General features: G+C 41.0%; 1 protein-coding gene and 1 non-coding gene across 4 annotated transcripts in view; both read right to left on the bottom strand.

The window, feature by feature from the left end:
• Positions 1-21,899, bottom strand: part of LOC105468047 (beta-1,4-galactosyltransferase 6) — a 64,621-nt gene extending 42,722 nt beyond the window's left edge. Inside the window, exons 1-3 of one of the 3 annotated variants that reach the window (XM_011717991.2) lie at positions 21,380-21,899; positions 10,593-10,686; positions 3,185-3,301 (exon numbers count right to left, since the gene is read on the bottom strand). In XM_011717991.2, the coding sequence (XP_011716293.1) occupies positions 3,185-3,301; positions 10,593-10,686; positions 21,380-21,397 (229 nt within the window). In that variant the 5' untranslated portion in view covers positions 21,398-21,899. The remainder of the gene's footprint in view (positions 1-3,184; positions 3,302-10,592; positions 10,687-21,379) is intronic. The other 2 variants (XM_011717982.3, XM_071085503.1) reach the window with 2 other exon arrangements.
• LOC112424617 (U6 spliceosomal RNA) lies at positions 5,937-6,039 on the bottom strand. The gene has a single exon (XR_003015403.1). It is a non-coding gene; the product is annotated as a U6 spliceosomal RNA (small nuclear RNA).
• Positions 21,900-23,282: the final 1,383 nt, after the last annotated feature.

Here is a 23,282-nt window from a genome sequence, read left to right as displayed (position 1 = left end):
GATAAAAATAAGATGAGCTCTGGGCCCCCTGCTTTCTTCCTCCCTTCCAGAAACACAACCAAAGAAAAGGGAAACAAAGAATGAAAACTGCCAGATGGATCCCCTAGTAATTCTCACTGGACCTTATCACCTAAAGGAAAAGGAGAACAGGACCCAAGAACACCTTTTAATGGTGTTTATTTTCCTGCTAAACAGCAGCTTAAAACAGGTGTTAGAAACCGATGAGAGTTCTAGTCTGTTTCCCACTAACTTGTCTTGTCAGTCTGGCGGTGTCTGGGGCCTCAATTCATACATCCATCAAATGAGGAGGCATGCTGGGTTATTTCCAACAAACCTATCCACTCTAACATTGCATGACCCTTATCTTCTTCAGTAATTAGATGAATTCACTGAATACATCTTGTTTTCATAATTTGACTGGCTCTGTGGGCTACACAGCATCATCTGATTATGAGAGTGTGTAATTTCTTTACAAAAATAGTATACATCTATTTGTATTTTGATGCCACAGAAAGGCACGTACAGGATTAAAAACCCCTTTTGGAAATCAAATGTGCTTATAACTATCACAATCTATTTATCATTTAGTGTTAAACTGTAAATGAGCCACTGCATATTAATCAATTCTCCTCTAGAGCTCAGTTAGCTTTCTGTACACCTTATAGACCATTATCTTCTTTTTTGGATATCGTATCTATAGAAGTCTATGCAGAAATAACCAGTTGCATTATAAATAATTATTTATGTTTCCATCTCTCCCAGAGGCCTAGAGATCCTCATATTAAAGGAGACTGTTTTTCTTAATATTGTGTTTCCAATATCTGGTTAAATATACTAACTATATTCAGTAAATGTTGGTTAAATGAACACGGCAGAGCCTCATTGCTGACTCAAACTCCATTTTTCCCTTTCCCCTTAGGTAACAGAATGCCACTTTCACTAGAGTTCCAGCACACTCTGGTCAAAGACTATATTTCCCAGTGTTCTCGCATGTGGCCATGCAGTTAAGTTCTAGCCAATTAACCGTATGAAAAAAATACTGTATGGGACCTCTGGGAAGGCTCCAGAAAAGGGGTCCCTTATTTGTTCTTCTTTGTTCTTCCTTTCCTTCTTCCTACTGACCCAAGTTCAAAAAGTAGAAGCTGCTTTCTATATTTTGTTTGCAAGAATTAACCAAGATGGCACCCAAGCAGCCATCTTAGACTATGAGTTAACCACGGAGCTACATGATGGATAGCAGAAAATGAAGTGTGATGACTTACTTTAAGGAGCCTCCACAACCAGCCACAGATATCCAACTTGCAGAGTTCTTTCACATAAGAACAGAAAGACTCATGTGTTTAAACCACCACAGACAGGTCTCTGTTACATCCAAACTTAATCCCTAATGTATACAATGACTGTTTCCTGAGAACAGTTTTACCATCAGTAAAGGAACCCTATGAAAAGTTTTCAAAGTTTTTTTTTTTTTTTCAGTTGCAGGGTACTATGGGGAAAGATTGTCTTGTCCATATAATCATTCCTCCTAATCATGCTCAATATCCAGACATATACGTTATTCATATCCCAGGGAAAACAACCTGATATGCACAAATTTTTAGCACTCCCACAAATATACCAACTTAGAGATGTCTATTTCCTTTCAGTTGAACAAACTTTCAGTGAACATTTTTACAATCAACTTATTCGACCAGCACAAATCCTACAGAAGCTTTTAAAATGTTTAAACTTCTAAAATTGACCGACTATTCAGAAGACTCATTCATGCTAAAGAATAGTTAACGAGACTTTTACTGTAGTATTAAAACATCAACTATGTTGAGACAGTCCTTCTAAAAAAAAAAAAATCCTTCAAGGTTAAAAAATTAAAATAAAACAAGAGTGTTTTGATTTGTGGCATCATAAACACATTAGGCAAATGACTAAACTGGATTTTATAAAAGCACATGTGATATTACATTGAGATCAATATGTCACAATCTTGAATTTTTAGAAGGGTCTAAAACTATCACCCACCTTGACATACATTTAAGAAAGAACACCTACAGCTGGAAGACAAGACTTTCTCCTAGTAGAATGTGTAGGTTTACAGTGACACAAGGAAGAATTACTAACACAAATTAAATCTTTATTTTTACCTCTTCAAAATGAGACCATAAAGGGTACAACAACTGACAACCCCAATGAATCCTTTAAAGTAACACCTAATAACTTTGGGAGACACTGTGGCAACGCTGCCATAAAAGAGCATGAACATTCTTCCACAACAGTGAGATCTATTTACATCAATTCTACCATCATTAAATCATTGGTTCAGCCTACTAGATTTTAACCTCCTGGGATTCTAATGCAGCTTCTACTTTCAGGTGACATTTTAAAGACAAGAGTAGGCAGGGCACGGTGGCTCACACCTGTAATCCCAGCACTTTGGGAGGCTGAAGCGGACAGATCACAAGGTCAGGAAATCGAGACCATCTTGCCTAACACGGTGAAACCCCATCTCTACCAAAAATTAAAAAAATTAGCCAGACATGGTGGCAGGCGCCTGTAATCCCAGCTACTAGGGAGGCTGAGGCAGGAGAATGGTGTGAACCCGGGAGGCGGAGTTGGCAGTGAGCCGAGATTGCGCCACCGCACTCCAGCCTGGGCGACGGTGCAAGACTCCGTCTCAAATAAATAAATAAATAAAATAAAAAGACAAGAGTAGTTACCAATTTCCAATTTTATAAAATTTCTCCTTTAGCTCCTTTAAGGCCACAAAACTACTAACAATCTTCTATAATTAAAAGCAACTATTTTCTAGACCTAGTTGGGAGAACAACTTAGGAACTAGAATGAACATAAAGAGAGATGGTAGTATGGCTTAGTAAGATGAATAAATTATTCTCTGGTTAATTTCTTTTTAATACAATATGTGAATTGAAAAAGTAGAAGCTGCTTTCTATATTTTGTTTGCAAGAATTAACTTAAGTGTTTGTACAAAATCTCATCACTTTTGTGACCACACCTTCATACATCCTAAAATAGGTAACAGTCTTGATTTGCACAGTAAAATAAACTGCCAGGACGCTTAGGGGAAGATACCTTCATCTTTAACAGGAAGTTACCTGAAGGCAGAACAGACTGTAAAAGATTTGGTTTACTGCTTTGTGACTACAAGGGGTTAAGCAGGAAGTAGTCTTACCTGTACCGTTGAGCGTACTGTTTTTATTTGTGTACAGCCTGATCATATGACCTATTGTTTTCACATTTTCTCTCAACATTATACCTCGTGCTTGTACCATAAAGAGATATGTGTTGGCTATAAAAGAAAAATAGAGAAAAAATGTCATAACTCAGTAAGCTTTAATATTTAATAAAATAATATTCAGAATTGGTGAAGTGCCCAATAAACATAAACTGACTCAATCAGCACGTCCAAAGGGAAAAGAGAAATACAAAATATTGCCTACCATAAAAACTGACAAAAACAAACTGATTTTTTAAAAGCAATAAAAACAAAAAAAGTTGAAATATCCACCTATCAAATAAAATGAAACTAACTGAACAAACTAAAATATCATAATGAAACCCCATATCCATAAGTGATTTTCTACTATAAAATATACTTAGGAATTTCAAAAAGGCATTTTATTACAAGTACTCAATCTTAGTTATAATTCAGTTTCTCTAATTATAATATTAATTTCCTCCTACCAAAAACTTCACAAAAGCTAGGATTCCTTATAAATCCCATAATGTATGAACAAAGATCTTGCAATGGTCCTGAAAATTCTTGATGTGTTTGCAGACAGGGGTGATCTAGGATAAGTATCTCTTTGGGACACTTCTAAGAGTTAATTAAACTTTTACACTCCCTTTCAATCACAAATCTATCTACCAGCAGGGTAAAAGCAAATAAAATCAAAATCAATGTGTATTTTTAAAGCGAGTCAATTTAATTCTTCACAATAAGTGCTTCAAAAATAGGCTCCAAATTTCCTCTGCTGGGAGAAACTGGTAAATTGACAAAGCTTTATCACAAAAATCCCTAACTTTTGAGATGTCCAGACTCCCCAGAGGCACAGAACTAAGTAAGAAACTCCTTTCCTGGTCCCAATTCTGTTAGCGCTGTGCATAACTTTGTACAGCTCCTTGGATCTCAGTTTCCTCGTTTCCACAAGGCACTTGTGCAAGTAGTGCATTCTTCTTTAAAGTCTCTAAACACAAAGTTAAAAATCATAAACTCCATTTAGATGAAAGGCAGAGGCTCACTATCATGGCAAAAACCAAGAAACTGCAAGTCTCAGTTAATGACTCAATTTCAACATAAGCTGTCTCTGAATACAGTAATGATACTCTCAAAAGATGAATGCTGAATGAAAAAAATTAAGAATGCTGATTAATTTTCTAAGTCCTGCTCTAGTTTCTCCAGATGGAATAGAGGGATGAGAGAAATTTAATGTTTACTACCGTCTTTCCCACTTCTTATGTAAATGTGAACTTGCTCAAAGTACATACGAGCAGAGCATAAATAAAACTACTAGAAAAACAGAGTAAAATAAAACTTTTCTTTCACCTCCAGAAAAAAGAGAGAAACAGAAATCCAGGTTTCACCTAAGCTTTACAGGTATCATTTTTAAGAGCATGTCTACAGGCTTTCTAGAAAGTAGTCCTGTAATTAGATTTAACTTGCTTACACCTGAATTTACTATACTAGTTTACAAATACAAACACAAATACAACACATTTTGACTACATTTTTGTACTTAAGTGGACTTTAAAAGAATGAAGAACACAGTCATAAAAAAGAACAAAATCATGTGCTTTGCAGCAACATGGATGCAGCTGGAGGCCATTATCCTAGCGAATTAACACAGGCACAGAAAACCAAATACCACATGTTCTCACTTCTAAGTGGGAGCTAGACACTGGGTACTTATGAACATAAAGATGGTAACAACAGAAACTGGGGACTACTAGAAGAGGGAGGGACAAAGCAAGGCAGAAGTTTAAAACTACCTATTGGGTACCATGCTCACTACCTAGGTGACAGGATCAATCATACTCCAAACCTCTGCACCATGCAATATACCCATGTAACAAAGCTGCACGTGTATGCCCTGAATCTAAAATAAAAGTTGAAAATAATTAATAGACCATATGGGGGAAAAACTTATTCATAACAATTTAAATATATATTCATAAGTAAGGTTTTTGGGTTTTTCGCCATCTATGGTTTGTTCTTAATGTTAGTTTCATAAAATAGACTGTACACATTGCTGTCATTTTCTGAACTCTGAAACAACTGATACAGTGTGGCAGATATTAAGCCCTTAAAAGTTTGAACTGACTTCTCATAAAAGGAAGATGTCATGTGGCTGGGTGTGGTGGCTCATGCCTGTAATCCCAGCATTTTGGAAGGCCAACACAGGTGATCTCTTGAGGTCAGGAGTATGAGACCAGCCTGGCCAACATGGTGAAATGCTATCTCTACTAAAAAATTAAAAACAAAAAACAACAACAACAAAAAAAACCTAGTCAGGCGTGGTGGCACATGCCCGTAGCTCCAGCTACTCGGGAGGCTGAGGCAGGAGAATCACTTGAACCCAGGAGGCGGAGGTTATAGTGAGCAGAGCGGCGATTGTGCCACTGCACTCCAGCCTGGGTGACAGAGCGAGACTCTCTGTCAAAAAAAAAAAAGCTGTAATCAGACGCCTGTTCCAATTCCTCTCTGTTCATGTATTCAATTTGTTGATTTGTTGAATGCCTGCCCTCTGCCAGAAACTGTATTAGATGTATTTCAGTTTCTACTTATTCTTGATTCAATTTGGAGTATTTCGTCCCCGAGATTCAAAAATTTCATTGAGATATTCAAATTAGGTAAAGCTATGCATAATCTTATATAATTTTTGAATCTCCTCTACTTTTGATTTTTAATTATTTTCTCCCTTTTCTTTTCTATGTAAAATTTGAAAATAAAACATGTCATCCTTATGCAGGGGCCATGCTAATATTCTCTGTATTGTTCCCATTTTTGTATATTTGCTGCCAGAGCAAGCACTCCCTTTTATTTTTATAAGACTTGTCATATTTGTGTATTCCATTGCTTATATTTAAATAATCTGTCTTGAATATCTCAATTCTATTTTCCTCTATTTTTAAATGTATTAGTTCCTGATCCCATTCTTGTACATTTAGACTTTTTCTAATTGAATTAATCCATATTAATTTTTAATAATGAAAGTATCTACAACAATAAATTCATCTTTGATAACTATGAAAAACTGGAAGAAAAGACACGAAGAGAAAAAAGAAAACTAAAAGAACGGCCAACAAAAATGCAGGAAAATGTTCAATAAAAGACAAGCTAACATTAACAACTCGGCCAAAATGAAGACCCAAAGTTCAACTGAAATGATGTGGGTGGGGCAGCATCACACAGATTACTAATGACACCTGGTTTCCAACACCTTGGATTATTTAATCCTAAAGTTACATATGAAATTTGTTGTCAGTAATATAAACATCTTATATTTGTGCTACACCAAACTGTGAAAAGAAAACCTGCTACAAAGTACTAGAACTCAGCCTAAGGCAAAAAAGTTCTACTTCCAGGACTGATCCTGGCCTAAGAAATGAGATGCTAAGTAGGAGCATTATATGCATTATTGTGTTTCCTGGAAACAACTTTTTATCTAACTTGTAGGTAACAAAACCGTTAAAAAACATGATTTCTTTTTTTTTTTTTAAGACAGGGTCTCACCCTGTCATCCAGGTTGGAGTACAGTAGCTCGACCTTGGCTCTCCACAACCTCCACCTCCCAGGCTTAAGCGATCCTCCCACCTCAGTCTCGCAAGTAGCTGGAACTACAGGTACCTGCCACTACGCCCACTTAATTTTTTGTAGAAATGGGGTTTCTCCATGTTGCCCAGCCCGGTCTCGAACTCCTGAGCTCAGGCAATCCGCCCACCTCAGCCTCTCAAAGTGGTGGGATTATAGGCGTGAGCCACCGCACCTGGCCTTTAAAATGATTTTTTATGGTACCTCTAACAAAGGTGAAAAAGAGTGCATTTACTATTCATTAGACAAATGAAGACCAAAATTAAGCTAGACACCAATTTCTCCAAATGGAAAATCTATTTATTTATTCCAAATAATTTACAGCTGAGTTACATTCCTCAGGTTAATGGTCCTCATGGGTTTAATCCCTAAAGACCAAAACCCGTTAGGGAATGAAGCTGTGTTTAAATAGAGAGTGGTCATTAACAGGAAGAAAGTGCTATGTCAAAGGGTTGCAAGACACACTAAACCAGCATGAGAATGGTTCCAATTGTCTGCTTTCCAAACGTAAAACTATGTTAACCCAAACCCAAAACTTGCTTATCAGTAGTAGTATAAAATGTAATGTCTTTTTTTAATTGTAAGTTCTGGGGTACATGTGCAGAAAGTGCAGGTTTGTTACATAGGTTTACACATGCCATGGTGGTTTGCTGCACCCATCAACCCGTCACCTACATTAGGTATTTCTCCTAATGTTATCCCTCCCCTAACCCCCACACCCCCGAGAGGCCCCAGTGTGTGATGTTCCCGTCCATGTGTTCTCCTTGTTCAACTCCCACTTAAGAGTGAGAACATGCAGTGTTTGGTTTTCTGATCTTGTGATAGTTTTCTACTGAGAATGACGGTTTCCAGCTTCATCCACGTCCCTGCAAAGGACATGAGCTCATCCTTTTTTATGGCTGCATAGTTCCATGGTGTATATGTGCCACATTTTCCTTATCCAGTCTATCACTGATAGACATTTGGGTTGGTTCCAAGTCTTTGCTATTGTAGCGAAGTGTCACAACAAACATATGTGTGCATGTGTCTTTATCACAGTATTATTTATAATCCTTTGGGTATATGCCCAATAATAGGATTGCTGGATCACATGGTATTTCCAGTTCTAGATCCTTGAGGAGTCACATTGTCTTCCACAATGGCTGAACTAATTTACCCTCCCACCAACAGTGTAAAAGCGTTCCTATTCTTCCACAACCTCTCCAGCCTGTTGTTTCCTGACTTTTTAATGATCACCATTGTAACTGGCGTGAGATGGTATCTCATTGTGGTTTTGATTTGCATTTCTCTAACGACCAGTGATGATGAGCATTTTTTCATGTCTGTTGCCTGCATAAATATCTTCTTTTGAGAAGTGTCTGTTCATATCCTTTGCCATTTTTTGATGGGGTTGTTTTTTTCTTGTAAATTCAAGTTCTTCGTAGATTCTGGATATTAGCCCTTTGTCCGATGGATAGATTGCAAAAAATAAAATGTAATGTCATATTGGCAAGTCTTTAGGTAGAGAAAATCCTTGTCTTTCTATTCCAATTTATAAGAACCCTCATCTCAGAAAACAAATAGGGAAACCTACCACTGCTTAATTAAAACCATGCTGTTTGTTCTCTAATTTCATTCATTTTCTATTTGACTCTGCATTGAGAGACATAAATCTAACTTATTTACCAGTTCTGCTTCCCAGGGGATAACATCTCAAAAAATTTAAAAAATAAAAATAATAAAACCTATTTTCAACAGTTTATGAAAGCTTCTAGGCCAGGCATTCTATCCCGAGTTTGCAAGGCAAGAGATTTATGAACTTGTCTAATTCTTCACTTAAGGAAATTAAGGGACACATCTGCTATAAAACTGCCTCCCAGCCCCTTTCCACATCCAGTTTTGCTCACTAACAGTGCTGCAAGGATTCAAGACAAGAAGAACATGCCTGCCTGCAGGGATCCAGAACTGTTTCCTGGGCTTTGCAGGACACCAACGCAGCATCCCTGTGATCCTGACATCTCTGTTCCTAGCTGCTATGACATGCTACCACAGTTCCCAGGTCTCTTAACAAGAGTCATGTGAATAAATGATTTTGAGAGGGAGATGATGATGTTGGTCAGGCAATCTGGGATGCAGTTATAAATGTAGGACCGAAGCTAAAAGAGGGCTAGAAATACCATTTGGAGAGACATTCAATAAATGTAAAAGCTGGAACTATCGTGATAAATTCCCAGAGGAAAAATTATCCAAAAGGGAGATAAAAAGGTGAAGACAGACCACAAATAGTCAGCACAAAGATAAAAGATCCCAAAGTGAATTAATCTCAGCTTGAACACAGTGAAAAAGCTAATGGACTAAAGAAGAGGGTGAGGTCAACCATGTCAAATGCTGCAGATGCTAAAGAGGACTTAAAAACAACAGCTTAAAAAAATTCAGCATACTCTCTTTGTCAAGCATACTTTACATACACTAACCTATTTAATCCTCACAAGCAACTCTATAAGGCAAGTACTATTATTATTTCCATTTTACAGATAAAGAAATTGAAGCATGGAGTTGAATGACTTGCTGCAGGTCACATAGTTGTTAGGAAGTGGTGGAGCCAGAATTCAAATCCCAGCAGTCTGGCTCCAGCAAGTTAGCCCTTGACCATCATACCATTCGGCCTCTTTGAAAAGCCTATAGGAGATCACTGTAAGCCTTCAAGACAGCAGCTTCAGGAAGCAGTGGAAACAAAAGGAAAATAGTAAAGATTTCAGTGGACACTGACAAAGTGAAAGCAGCAAGTTTCAGAAAAGGCAAACAAGTGATTAGCAAGGTCAAGGGAAGGTTTTCTGCAAGAGGAGGGCCCTGAGCATGTCTGCAGCCTGACTGGAAAAAACTAGAAGAAAGGGTGAATAATTTCAGGCACTAAAAGGAAGCAAGAGGAAGGAGAGAAAACCACTCTGTTGGTGGGAAAGTTTAAGCAGAGGCTCTGAGGTGCACAGCAGCGGTACACACCCAGGGAATGACAATCTGCCTTGAGTGGAGATGGGTAGTAACGGAAGTTAGGAAGGGCTAAGTGGGATAGAGAGTTTAAAAAAAAGCAAAGGAGAGTGAGAGGACAGGAAGTCATTGTGAGGATGAGACATAACTGTTAACAGAGGTGAGAAACCTCTAGAAGCGGAAGGTTAAGAAGGCTGCAGTCTGGAGAGGTGCAAAGGAGAGCAAGCCACAGCTATGCTGACACCCAGGGCATGGCCAGGCGGAGTGAGGGCAGAAGACAAGAGCTAGACATCCTGGTGGTCACCAACGAGGACGGAGGTGGGGGACAAAGTGGAAAGGAACATTCAGAACTGAGCACTGACTGCTGAAATCTTCCAGGGATATAGAAGCTTGACAGGCATAGGTTTCTGAAGAGCAGTAGATGAATTAACATTTACTAAGTGCTGAGTTTGGTCAGGCACTGAGTTGAAGTCCACATATAAATATATGTAAGTACACATATACAACTATATTTTCTTTCATTCTTACAACCACCTGGAGTTTGTTGAATGGAAATCCCCAAAAAGATATGCCCACGCCCTAATTCCCAGGACCTGTGAATGTGACACTTGGAAAGAGGTCTTTCCAGATGTAATTAAGCTAAGGATTTTGAAATGAGGAGATCATCCTGGATTACCCAGGTGGACCCTAAATCTAATGGCAAGCACTCTTCTAAGAGAAAGGTAGAGAGAGATTACACACACACACACACACACACACACACACGCAATGTGAAGACAGAGGCAGTGATGTGGCCACCATGCACCTGAAGCTGGAAATCGCGAGGAGGATTTTCTCCAGAGCCTCCAGAGGGACTGTCTTGCTAACACCTTAATTTCAGACTTCTGGCCTCCATAATTCTGAGAAAATAAACGTGGTGTTTCAAGCCGTTATGTGGTAATGTGTTACGGCGGCCCTAGGAAAATAACACACCACCCCATGACAGGTACAAGTTTGTCCATTAGAAGATGAGAAAACAAACTCAAAAGAAAATTAACACAGGTAGAATTAACAACTCAGGATTCAAGCACAAGCCTGAGTGACTCTGAGGGGAAGGGATTTGGAAGAAACCTTGGTTCAAGGCCACAGAGGAGAGGGAGAGACAAGGAAAAAGAAATCTTCATTGTAAAAAGTTACAACAAGGGAAGTGAACATATGAGAGATTAACCAGATTTCCTTTAATACAAAGAGGAGGAGAAAGCCAGAAGGGATCCTTAAAAGTTACAGAAGAGAAAATGATTTCCTGTATTATCTACAGAACACAGGAAATAATATAGACAAAAGTAAAAATCTGAATGCACCACTCAATATTAACTACAGATATGTGAATCAGGTATCTCTTTCTAAGAATTTCTAAGAATTTATGATAATCTTCTAAATATCTGTTTCTGACGCTGAAAAATTTTCTTCTTTCCACATCTAGCCTCTTGTTCAATAAATCCCCAAGAATTACTCATCCATGTGGGTAAAGGAAAAATATGTTATCTTCAATAACTATGGTGTAAACCCCAAGGTTAGGCCAGACTATACATGAAATATTATTCATACCACAGCTAGGACTAAGGAAGATGGGTACTACTTGGATTAAAAACAAAAAAAATAACAAACATCAAGGATGTGCCAGGCTTTAAAAAAAAAAAAATTCTTTTATGTCAAAGTACTATTTGTCTGACCATGGTAACAATAATTTAAAACCAGGTATGGACTCAAGGAAATCTGCAGTGCAAATTATTACTAACATATAACATCCTTACCTCTACTTTTCAAGTTATGAGCTGACAAAGTCTGCAAGAATTCTGTGTTCAGAGCCCCACTTTATCAAACAACAAATACAATGATCACATATGGGAGATCTATTTCAGATCTTAGCTAACAACTCAAGCTTTGCAGATTTTGCAGATGCAAACATAAAAACTGACAAGAAATCTTTGTAACAGGTGTCTTTACAACTTCCACTCTGCAGTTTAACAATCTTAAGTTATTTAACAATTTAACAGTTTAACAATTTAACAGTTTAACAATCTTAAGTTATTTCTGGAGATTCTTTGTGTTGGAATACTGATCAAGGTTAAACATTTTTTAATAAAAACAAACTGTCTAAAACATCAGAAGGACTTTTGCAACAACCAGATCATTAGTTCAGCCTACTTTAACCCTAGTTGATAATTCAAAAAGTAGACTCTGAACCTAGTGATATGAAAACACTATCTAACAAAAGATAACTATCAGCCCTGTCATTTGCTAACGCACCGTATAATTCACTTAAAATAACTATATAGCTTTTTTAAAGCACGACAGGAACCCTAAGAGTTATGAACCACACTGCGGAAAGTGGAATCAGGAGGAAATTAGGAAATCAGGGAAGGAAGAATGCAGGCAATTAAACAGATCTTAAAAATCTAATCAGGAAACTCACTTAATGACATTACAGACTAAAAGACCAAGCCATAAATAAGCAGGCCCAGGAAACATTATAAAATTGTTGAAAATTAGTGATGTCAGAGTATATAAGTGTAGAATATATAAGAAGTCTATCAAAATGAAGTAAAATGTGAACTATTTGAATATGTTTTATAATCATCTTCAATTTACTTGTGTTTTCACAATTAAAATACCTTTCAGAATTCCAACTTAGTATTCATGAAAGGAAAATGAGCCTAAAACGAGAATCAGAGAAGGGAACTGGTAGGAAATGAATTTCAAAGACTTTCAAGGCATATTTTCAAATCAGTAAACAAGGCACCTTTTAATTCTCTACCTTTGGTCTCTTGATTCAAATGAAAATAATGTCCAATTTATCTTCCTATGAGTCAAACTGAAAATTGCACTATAATTAGAAGTCATAATTTCTGAGCAATTAACTTAATTATCAGGAAGGCAATATAGTAACAAGATTTCAGTAAAATCATATTAACATTTGCCTCAAATATATAAAAACAGGCCATAGTATTCAATCAAGATATCATGTTATAGTAACAAACTTCAGATAGCTACTTAAATATACTACTGTAAAGATATTATAAAAATGACTTTTCGAGCCAAATGCTAGGAAACGTTTTGAAATTACTTCCACTGAACAACCTATAATGCTATACAGTTTAATAAGTTTTACTGCTCTTAAGTGAATTACAATGTCTCTTTCTAATAATTAAAAACACTAAACAAATTTAGGATAACCCAGGACCCAATCACCTAGTCACTGCAGACTCATAAAGGAACACATAGATCCTGGCAGGCATAAATAATGTATCTGTCCATTTCTCTTCTGAAGGAAAAGTTTCTTCACGATGATAGCCATCTCTATTGCCAGTAAAACATGATGTTATAAACAAGTTAATTAGGTTTTCAACAGATAAGATTAGTTCTATGAAATACCATATCGGCCGGGTGCAGTGGCTCAGGCCTGTAATCCCAGCACTCTGGGAGGCCGAGGCAGGCAGATCACGAGGTCAGGAGTTCGAGACCATCCTGACTAACACGGTGAAACCCCATCTCTACTAAAAATACAAAAACTTAGCCGGGAGTGGTGGCAGGCGCCTGTAGTCCCAGCTACTCGGGAGGCTGAGGCAGGAGAATGGCGTGAACCCGGGAGGCAGAGCTTGCAATGAGCTGAGATCAAGCCACTGCACTCCAGCCTGGGGCAACAGAGCAAGACTTGTCTCCAAAAAAAAAAAAAAAAAAAATCAAATGATGTAAGTAATCAATTTAGAAAAGTAGGAAGCACTATTTTTTCCCCACCATTTGGGGTATTTTTCAGAAATATCGTTTCCAGTGTGCAGAATCATCTGGGTATGTGTTAAAAATGAATCAGATTCAGAATCTTCAAGACCTGGGAAATAAGCTTATTAAAGCATATCACCTTAAATAAGCCTCAAGCACATTCATACTTGAAAACTATTTCTTGTAGTAATTCTCTAAACATAACATTTGTAACAAGTAAAACAGTAGACCCTTCCTTCCAAATCAGTTTAACTTATATTAAATGTATCTTCTTTTTTTTTTTTTTTTTTGAGACGGAGTCTCGCTCCGTCGCCCAGGCTGGAGTGCAGTGGCCGGATCTCAGCTCACTGCAAGTTCCGCCTCCCGAGTTTACGCCATTCGCCTGCCTCAGCCTCCCAAGTAGCTGGGACTACAGAAGCCCGCCACCTCGCCCAGCTAGTTTTTTGTATTTTTTAGTAGAGACGGGGTTTCACTGTGTTAGCCAGGATGGTCTCGATCTCCTGACCTCGTGATCAGCCCGTCTCGGCCTCCCAAAGTGCTGGGATTACAGGCTTGAGCCACCGCGCCCGGCCTTAAATGTATCTTCTTTTACAAAGCTTTTGAATATACCACAATTCATTTGGACATAGGAGTATCTGTTTCATCCTTAATGAATATATAACACAACAATTTGGTGAAGCCAAAGACTTTCACTAATTCAAGTAATCAAACATAAAAACAAAGATGCAAGCAAAAAGTCATACTACATTTCTGGAGAAAAAAAAAATTAAAAATTAAGATTTGAAATTACCAAGTATATTTTCCTAAACATTTTGCTGTGCTACGCAGCCAAAAATATAATTACTGACATAAACATCCTTCAAGCTAGCTCTCCTATTTCAACTGGAGAGGGGTATTGCTGTATCTTAAACCAAACTGAGCTAAATTCTGCTAAGACCAAAAATAATTATGTCCACAGGCAGTCTGACCATGAAACACAGCAAATCAAACTGGCCCAATACAGGATGTAAATGCTCAAGAAAAACAGAATCAGGGTGCTATTGAAAGTCTCCAGTGGGCCCAAGATATAAGGTAAAAATATCTCATTATAACTGGAGTAAATGCCTAATTTTCCAAAGGCATGTTAAAGGCATTATGGGTATCCTCAGAAAACCTACTCTCAATCTTCACTTGAATCGATCTTCAACTTGAATCACTATATTACTTGTATATTATTCTCTTTGTTATTATCCTGATAAAAGGCAGAATTTGAATGAAAACGCCTTTTAAATATTAAATCACCGTGTCCTCCAGGAATTAAGAAAACGCGAAACAGATTCAGAGGGACAAGGGGGAAAGGAGAAAAGAGAAAGGCAAAGAGGTGGGGACAACCTGCTCTGCTTAGGCTGGCAAACCGCAGACTCAGGCAGTTGTGACAAAAGCCAGCTTGGTCCAAGGCGGCCAAGAAAATGGACTAGAAAAAGAATGTTGCAAACACACAGGCCTGAGGAACTCCCAAGGGCGAGCTAGGAAACCCAAGCTCTAGAAAAATCACTCCTCCCACACGTCTCACCTCAGCCTCCCCTCCCACCTCCACATTTCTACCTAAGACAAACATGAAAGGCAGGCTTGAAAGGGAAAAGGAGTCACAAAAGACAATGTGGGTGGGAGACAGGTGGAGAAGCAGGTCTGCCCTTTTGCAGGGTAAGCCAGGGTGCTGCAGAGTCTAAGCACACAGTATAAACACAGCACTGAGCACCAGTGTTTAAGGGAATCCTAGAGGTCTGTACAGTCTCCCAAACAAAGCACCCTCTCCAGAGTAATCACAGCCTTAAGAGGCGGTCATCTACCCTCACCTGATAATGTGTAAGGAAAGGAGCACTCATAAGGCCACTTATTTCACTGATTGCAGGTCGGTTAGAAGGTTGGTCTTTTTTTTCTCTCTCTCTTTTCAATAAGCCTCAACTCTGCCTCATTGTAATTACCCTCAATACTAACTTAGGCTATCCAAAAAATTTCATCGCTTGTCTATACAGTATTCCTTCAAACTGAAGAAGAAAGAGCTTGTATTTCCCCAAAATCTTCCATTTTCCAGGACAAAAATGATTAGTTCCTTCAACTAGGGCACAGTAGAATGAGTCAGGAATCCTAAGGTGTACACTTCAGCTCTTCCAACAATGATGTGTGACACTTTAGGCAAGTGGCCATCTTCCAGAGTCTGTCCTTCTTCTCTCATTTCACAAACAAGGCTAGCCCTACTGGCAAGGGGTCAGGGGTGTGGCAGGGAAGACGTGGATCTCCAAATATGGACAAGGCGGTGGGCTATCTTTGGGATTTTACTCCTGGGGCTGCTTTGCCCATAGCTCTGGCTCCAGAAACCAATGCTTCTGTGCCCAAGTTTCCCCTGGCCTTGGGATCTTGGAGAGAGGGGCAAACACAAGGGCTCTGAGGGTGAGAGGAAAAGCCACAGCTACAACCATCAGAGATGAGGCCCAGAAGAACAAGTGCTCTGAGAAGCCCTGCAGGAGAACCTGTGAGAAACAGGCTTTCCACAGGATGGGTTAGCAAATTAACTACTGTGTACCACACTGCCTCAAAAGGAAAATGCATTCTATTCCCAAGCAAATTACAAATAGTGTTTGGAATACCTATTACATACAGACACTACAAACCTAGGTTAGAAGTTTCTCTTCTAAAAGTAATCACAGACATGGCTATTTTTATCTCTAATAAACATTAAAGGCAGTAATGATAAGCACTGCTGCAGAAAAAAACCCATCACTGCCTTACTCTGCCACATTGTTTAACAGACCTACCAAATGTATTTGTAAAAGAAAGGCTAAGGTGGAAAATAGCAGTTAGCATTGCCAGATTTCAATGAATCAAGTTTCCGTTCAATATTGCCTAATTTCCCACAAGGCCATGAGATTTGGATTAATTTACACTAAAGAGATATAGCTGAGTTACATATGCTACTCAGGAATGGCAATCTGACTGTGCAAACAATCTCTAAGAAGGCCAACTCATCTCTTGGGTGTGAAGTGGACCCACTGACTCTTGTAACAAAGCCAGGGAGTGAGAAGGAGGGTAGCAAATCTCATCGGATACTCTGAAACTATACTTGGTCTTCCTCTGTATTCCAATTTAACCCCTGTGATTCCATGTTCCAGAGGAAGTAACACAGTGAGTCACTTCCAGTTGCAGAAGTGAGTTTTATTACTCAGGCGTGTTGGAGGATAAATGGATAAATACCATTCACCTACATGAGGAGGACAACCAAATCTCTCACCTGGGCTGCAAGCCCTTACTTCCATCTGCCTACCTACTAATTCCTCCTGGATATCACACAGGGATCCCAACTCCATTTCTCTAAAACCAAAATAGCCCCCCAAAGACGTGCCTTTCTATACTCCCTACTAATAGCTACCTGAATGTCTAAGCTAGAATCCAAGCCTCATCTTAAACCTGTTCCTGTTTCTTCAAACCCACTATTCCCATCCATTCAATTCTGCCCTGATGAACTACCAACCTCAATGGTTCTAATCTTCTATCGTCCATTTCCCCCTATAACCCACCTTCATGCTAGAAGGGTCACTCTAAAACAATGGACTGCATCGTTTTCAAAACTTGTGACATTTCCTGCTACTCACAAGACAAAAAAAGCATGGGATATGTGGCCAGTAAGGGAGGCCCAGAGAAAAGACATGCCCAGTACCCTGGCCCAAATCTGAACTCCTGAAATGGGTCATGCAGATCAGAGCACTGGGTGAATAAAACTGAAAGACCTTTGAAACAAAGCAGACTATAACAGCTCCAAAGAACACAGCCAGGCCCACTTGCCAGGGCCAGGAGGCTAAAGGGCTATAACAAAGCTGCAGGGTAACTAGCTACCTTCTATGCTAGCCCAGGAAGAACCCCAGCCAAAATGCCAGAGGAACTCTGAGCAAAGGACCTAAGATACCTCCCCCACAACACACATGCTTGCACACAGACCCCACACTTTGACTACCCGTCCCCATCACCTCCACCATTCCCAGCAGGGCACACACCCCAGGGAGGCCCAAATAACAAAGCACTCAGCCAGATAATTCCTCTAAGGGTCCAGAGAAGTCAGACCAAAGTGGCCCCACCAGATTTCACCTCTACCCAGAGAGCAAAACAGCCCATCAGTGTGTCCAGGAAAGGTCAGGGCTTCTGGTGAGTCAAATGGACAGTGAAATTCCCACTCCCAGGGAAGTTATGTAATCTCCTCCCATTATATTGCCCCACTGATTACAGGCACTATCAATGTTTTTGTAATCACAGACAGCTTTGATAAAGTTGTATGAACAAAGACCAGTCTCTCTCTGCCAGGAATTTTAAACACCTCATGCATCTGAACACCAGGGCTGGGCACTGGAGCCCTAGAGACCTTTCATAACTCGGCCCATGTGCCACTCCAAGCCCTAAGCAGTAGCTGGATGGAGCTACTCCCATCTTCTAGAAGCTTTGCTCATGCTGTTCCCTCTGACTAGGATCCCTTTGCTCAGTCCAGATAAATCATATCCATTCCATTTCAACCACTTTCTCCTCTGGAAATCCTTAACCAGCCCTCACTCCCCACCACATGCCTTCCAACGATTTACTACAGCCGTTTTATGGGGCTCATCCCATTGTACTTCAGGGAAGAAACTAAGTCTTAGTCATCTATCTTCCATATCTCAAACAATGTCCAGCCTCTCTTGGGTGCACCACTCATTGTTGAATGAACTTACAAGTCAGCTCATCTTTGATATGACAGCAAGAAAATGACTATGTTATATTGGAAGTTATATTAATAAAGGTTTCCTATTAAATGCAATTCTATTCTCAATCCAGCCAAGTCAAAACCTTGGAGAGAAACTGCACTCATCTTTGCAGTCATGCACAAAGGTAGACAAAGAGTAAGAAATAATGTATGGCTCTGGCCTCTACTGGGTGGACTGGAGCAATTTGTCCATGGACTTCCTGTGGTGTGGTGATGGGGCAGGTGTCTGCCATCCAGTTTCCCTGAGTAGTAAGGTTTATAATGTAAAGACAATCCCTGTGTTTCCTGTATGCATTAGACACTTCAAGAAAAATGCTTCCTTGAAAATAATGAGCTTTGAGTTCCACGGAACTCACTGCAGTTGACAACCCAAATAGTCCAGAAATGCTGAGGAACATCTGAAAACACTGGAAACTAAACAGATTATGCTGTTTACAACTGTGATGTATCTGCTCACAATGGCAAAGAGGAGGAACTAAAATGACAGAAGATCTACCTGGGACACAGGGCTCAGGACAGAAAAGAAGTAGGGAAATAGAATTAAAGTCTACCAAACAGGTTGATATGGTAGGATTAATAGTAATTTCTTAACAGAGGAGATTTGAAACATTTATTTAGGGCACATAAAAAGTACTCATACAACACATATTTTAGTCATAAACACATTTTGCCCCAAGATGTAATTCAGGCTAAAATATGAATTGTTTTCTTGAAGTTATTATTTCAAGAAAAATCTACATACATCGAATAAAAACTAGTTATAAGAACCTAATTACTTCTGGATATGTCTCATAAATAAGAAATCTGAAGCACTTGTGCAATTGATTGATTGCTGCAGTATGAATTCAACAAGCCACATGTTTCATGGAACATCATTTTTCCTTGAAAGAACAACTGAAAAACTATGGTTATTTAAACTTGTGTATCTGACCTACATTTTCTCGAAAATGAGCAAAGTGAGCCGGACACTTCAAGAAAAACTGACAGTATTTGTTACCAATGATAAAATTCAAACTTTCAAGCAAAAATTTGAATTTTGGAAAACTGCTTCCCAATACTTAAAGATACAAAAGATTAAAAAGGAGGCTTCTTTTGGCTAAATGGTACAGGGTTTTGGAAACAGATTCAGCTTGACAAGTTCACGGCATTTTATAAGTTTTTGGTTTACACTCTTCTAACTGGTTTTAATAACTTACTATCATTTATAAGACCTACAAAAACAGAGTAGATTAAGCCATGTCAATCTAATTGCCTACAAGACATTTGCCAAAATTTTTACATTATATCAGTGACCGTTCCATGGCAAACATTAAGCATTCAAATAAGAAAAATTTATTAGTATTTCACACAAATTAAGAACCTACAAATAATATGCTGATGCACTAACTTTAAAAAAAAGGGTTGACTAGAATTCTGATTTCCTTTGGTTAGCTTTTTGAGTAATATAACTAACATGTTACTCATAATACTAAGTGGGAAAATTGTTATGTAAGTGTGAAAAAAACTTTTTCTCCAAAATCTTTCAAAGTTAAATCCCTAGTAAAATAACATACCCCAAAGATGTCCGAACTTTTGAAGAGTTACATGAGAAAGTAAAAATTGCTATAGAATGAAGAGTTAATTTATAAGACTCCAAAAGGGCAAAAAATAAAGCAAGCCCTTGTTGAATATCTAGATAATATCAAATCCACTAAGCTACCACTGTCATTTGTACTATAGGCTTCAAGGGGTAGGTTTTTGTGAGGTTTTTTTTGTTTTTTTTCTGGCCTAAAGGAAAACTGCAATAATGTTAAAATATTCTTCAAACTTTACCCTAAAACTTATATTTTGGGATACATCATTTCACAATCCACTTCTTCTCAAACATCATCATTGAGTTTATACATCTCACTGAATCCAAAAATGTATTAAAGGAAAAGTCTCATAGTAATTTTAAGAAATGAAGCAGTCTGGGTGAGGTTTCCATCTTCCTTCCCGGCTGCAATTCATTACAATAATCTACTACAGTCAAGACAATACCCTGATCATTCCGTCTCAAAATTCTGCAGGTGTTTTCACTCTGTAAGGGGCATTTTATTTTTAGATAACTCCGAACAAACAGCACTGGCTCAAACGACCATAGTGTGTAAGGAGAAATGAGAGGAGATGGTCACTGTTACTAAGTAATTGAACATTAAATACATAATAGCCAGGAGAAACTCAGAAAAGTTTTGGAAATATGACCTATTTTAATATGCATGTGAAGTTCCTATTTTTCATTCACTATAATTAACGCCGCATTGGCTCCTTTTCAACAAAAGGGGGACAAGGAATTAGGATATGTAATACAGTTAATTCAAGTAGTTTTACAAAAGTGTATTTTGCACCAAAGGCCAAAAAATTATAAACAGGTTAACATTTTAAACTACAAGTTCCCTTAGATAATGGTTATTTTAATCACTATTTTCTCAGAAGTCATCCTAACAGGTAGCAAAGGCAACCTACCCTTGAAAATTCGACTCAAGCAGACTAAAATAAAGGAGCATTGTTTTTACAGACAACTCATCGCCTTAAAATTCCCCAAGTATGGCACAAATGTCCACTGACCCCATTCTAAAAAAGCGACCTAGGACCCTAGAATACACACATGGTTGGACTCAATCACATTCCCTGCTGTTGGCTCCTCCATATTTTTACAACCAGTTCTTATACCCGAGAGTGTTTGAATAAAACTATGATTAAGCACTGAGTTTAGGCTTAAAGACTTAACATTAAATGGATAAAGCTGTCATGAACACTCAAGAAAGCGACTAGGGCATCCCGGGCCATCACACTAATTCTGCTATGTCTATTTAATGCAATCTTTTACTTTATTAACAAACACGCATCAACGAAAGGCATGAATTAACAAAACACATACCAAAGCCATGCCCTGAAGCAGTTTGACACTTCTGAAATAATATTTAAAACAAAACGCTTTTCTGCGGGCCCCTGTTTAAACAGCTTCCAAACCCCAGAAGTAACATCCTTAACAGCCTGCGCTGGCTGTGGTGTGACCAGGGGAAGCGAGGGTGTGTCTCGGTGCTTACCGATGCCCGGGGCCACATAGATGAAGTACAGACAGGACGAAGAGAGGGAGAAGAAGAAGATGAAGGCGAGGAGGGAGCGATTGGAAACCCGCATCATCCGCCTGAGCACAGACATCTTCCTCTTCCCGGCCAGCAGCCCAGGCTGCGCTCTCACGCCGGACTCGGGGCCACTGTCCAGGCCCTAAACTTCCATAAATGTGCTGAGAACCCCAAGACTGCAGCGGGATCCGCGCGGGGAGGCTCTGGGGAGAGGGCCCGAGCGGAAAGGAGGAAATGGGAGGGAACGGACGGAATGAATGGGGGGCCAGAGAGTCGGGGGAAGGGAGGCGCGGAGGCCGAGGGGGAAGAGGTGGAGGAGGGAGAGGGGACGGGAGCTGGGGGCCTGGGGACGGCAGGACCCAAGGAGGCCGGGGAAGGGCAAGGAGGCGCGTTTTCTCCGCCTGGCAGCGGCGGGAGGAGGAGCTGCAGGTGGGGAGAGGCGCAGGCTGCGCGCGGCGGCGCCCCTGCGGAGAGGGGCAGCGAACTGCAGCACGCCCGGCACCGCTACCCGCGCCCGGCGGAGTCCTGCCGCGAAGCTCCGCGCTCAGGGTCCGTGCCGCCCGCGTCCGCTCGGCAGGCCTGCGCCGCCTCCTGCTCCGCCTTCTGCTCCAGGCTGCGGCGTCTCGTGCCTGCGCGGGGCTAGCGTGGGCGCCGGGGCCGCGACCAGCGCGCGCGACGCGCGGGGGCCCGCGGGGGCCCTGGGGGCCGAGGAGCTGGGCGCTCGCCTGCACCGAGCCTCCTCCTCATGCCGCGCCGGGCCCCGGCGCCCCGCGGCCGCCGCGGGAGCTGAGCACAGGCCAGGGCGGCGTCCCGGCCAGCGACGAACGCGCTCCGACTCCGGCCGCCGCCAGCTGCCTGCCTGGCCGCAAGGGCGGCAGCGGCATTACCGCCGCGCGCCCGGGGTGAGGCGCCCCCGCCGGGCCCGCGGACACCAGGCGAAGAGCGACCGGGCGACGGGCGCTGCGGGCTGAGCCGGGGAGCCCGAAGAGCAGGAGGCCGAGCGCCGTCGGAGCCGCGTCTGGTTGGAGAAAGAGGCGGACGTGAAAGGGCGGGGGAGCCGCGGAGGAAAACCGGGACCGGCGGGCGCGCCCGGAGACCCCCGCGGGCTCCGCGCGCTCGCTCGGAACTCGGCAGGCGGCGCTGCGCCGGGCCCCGAGGAAACCTGGAGGCCGCCGCCCTCCCCGCGCTCGAAACACCGCGCGTCCTGATAGGTCCGCCCCGAGCAGCCCCCTCCTCACGCCGGCCGCACCGGGGCCCCGCCGCCTCCTGCGTCACCGCTGCTCCCGCCCGCTCGGGGACCCGGCGGTGGCCGCACTGCTGGGGACTAAGGGTCGCGTTGCGAGCCCCGGATACATTCTACCCTGGGGGTACATAATGAAGGATGTTGTACCTGAAAGGAAAAGGGCATCACCAGAAGGAGACCTCGCGGGTGGAATTTCCTTCCAAAATCCTCCCTCGAGGAACAAGGTGTATTTCTGACCTGGATTAACGAATCCCCCCTCCCATCCCCCCCTTCTTGTAGAAACTGTGTCAGGATGTGGCGCGGACCTATGTGCGTCCCTTATACCAGGACTTGCCTTCACCGCTGAAGGTGAACCCTCGGTCGACCTTGCTGTATTCAGGCGGGGCTGAAAAGGCTTCTGGGAAGCCAATAGGCCCTTGAGCGCCTCAGCCCCATCTTGCTTCAGGAGGCAAACGGACGGGTGTCTTCATCCACGTCCTAGGCCGTGGTCTACCCTTTGTTCAAATGCTTCTTCCTGCTAGCTGACTTTGTCCAGGTCCTTAGCCATATCACATTGTTCAAATATGTGTGCGCAGGTGTTTCTTTTTCAACTAATCATGCAGGAAATGGCGGGATGCCCTA

This window comes from Macaca nemestrina, chromosome 19 (genome assembly GCF_043159975.1).
Source record: "Macaca nemestrina isolate mMacNem1 chromosome 19, mMacNem.hap1, whole genome shotgun sequence".
NCBI lineage: Eukaryota > Metazoa > Chordata > Mammalia > Primates > Cercopithecidae > Macaca > Macaca nemestrina.
Note: the sequence above shows the minus strand (reverse complement) of the source record. Positions and strands in the feature narration are given on the sequence as shown.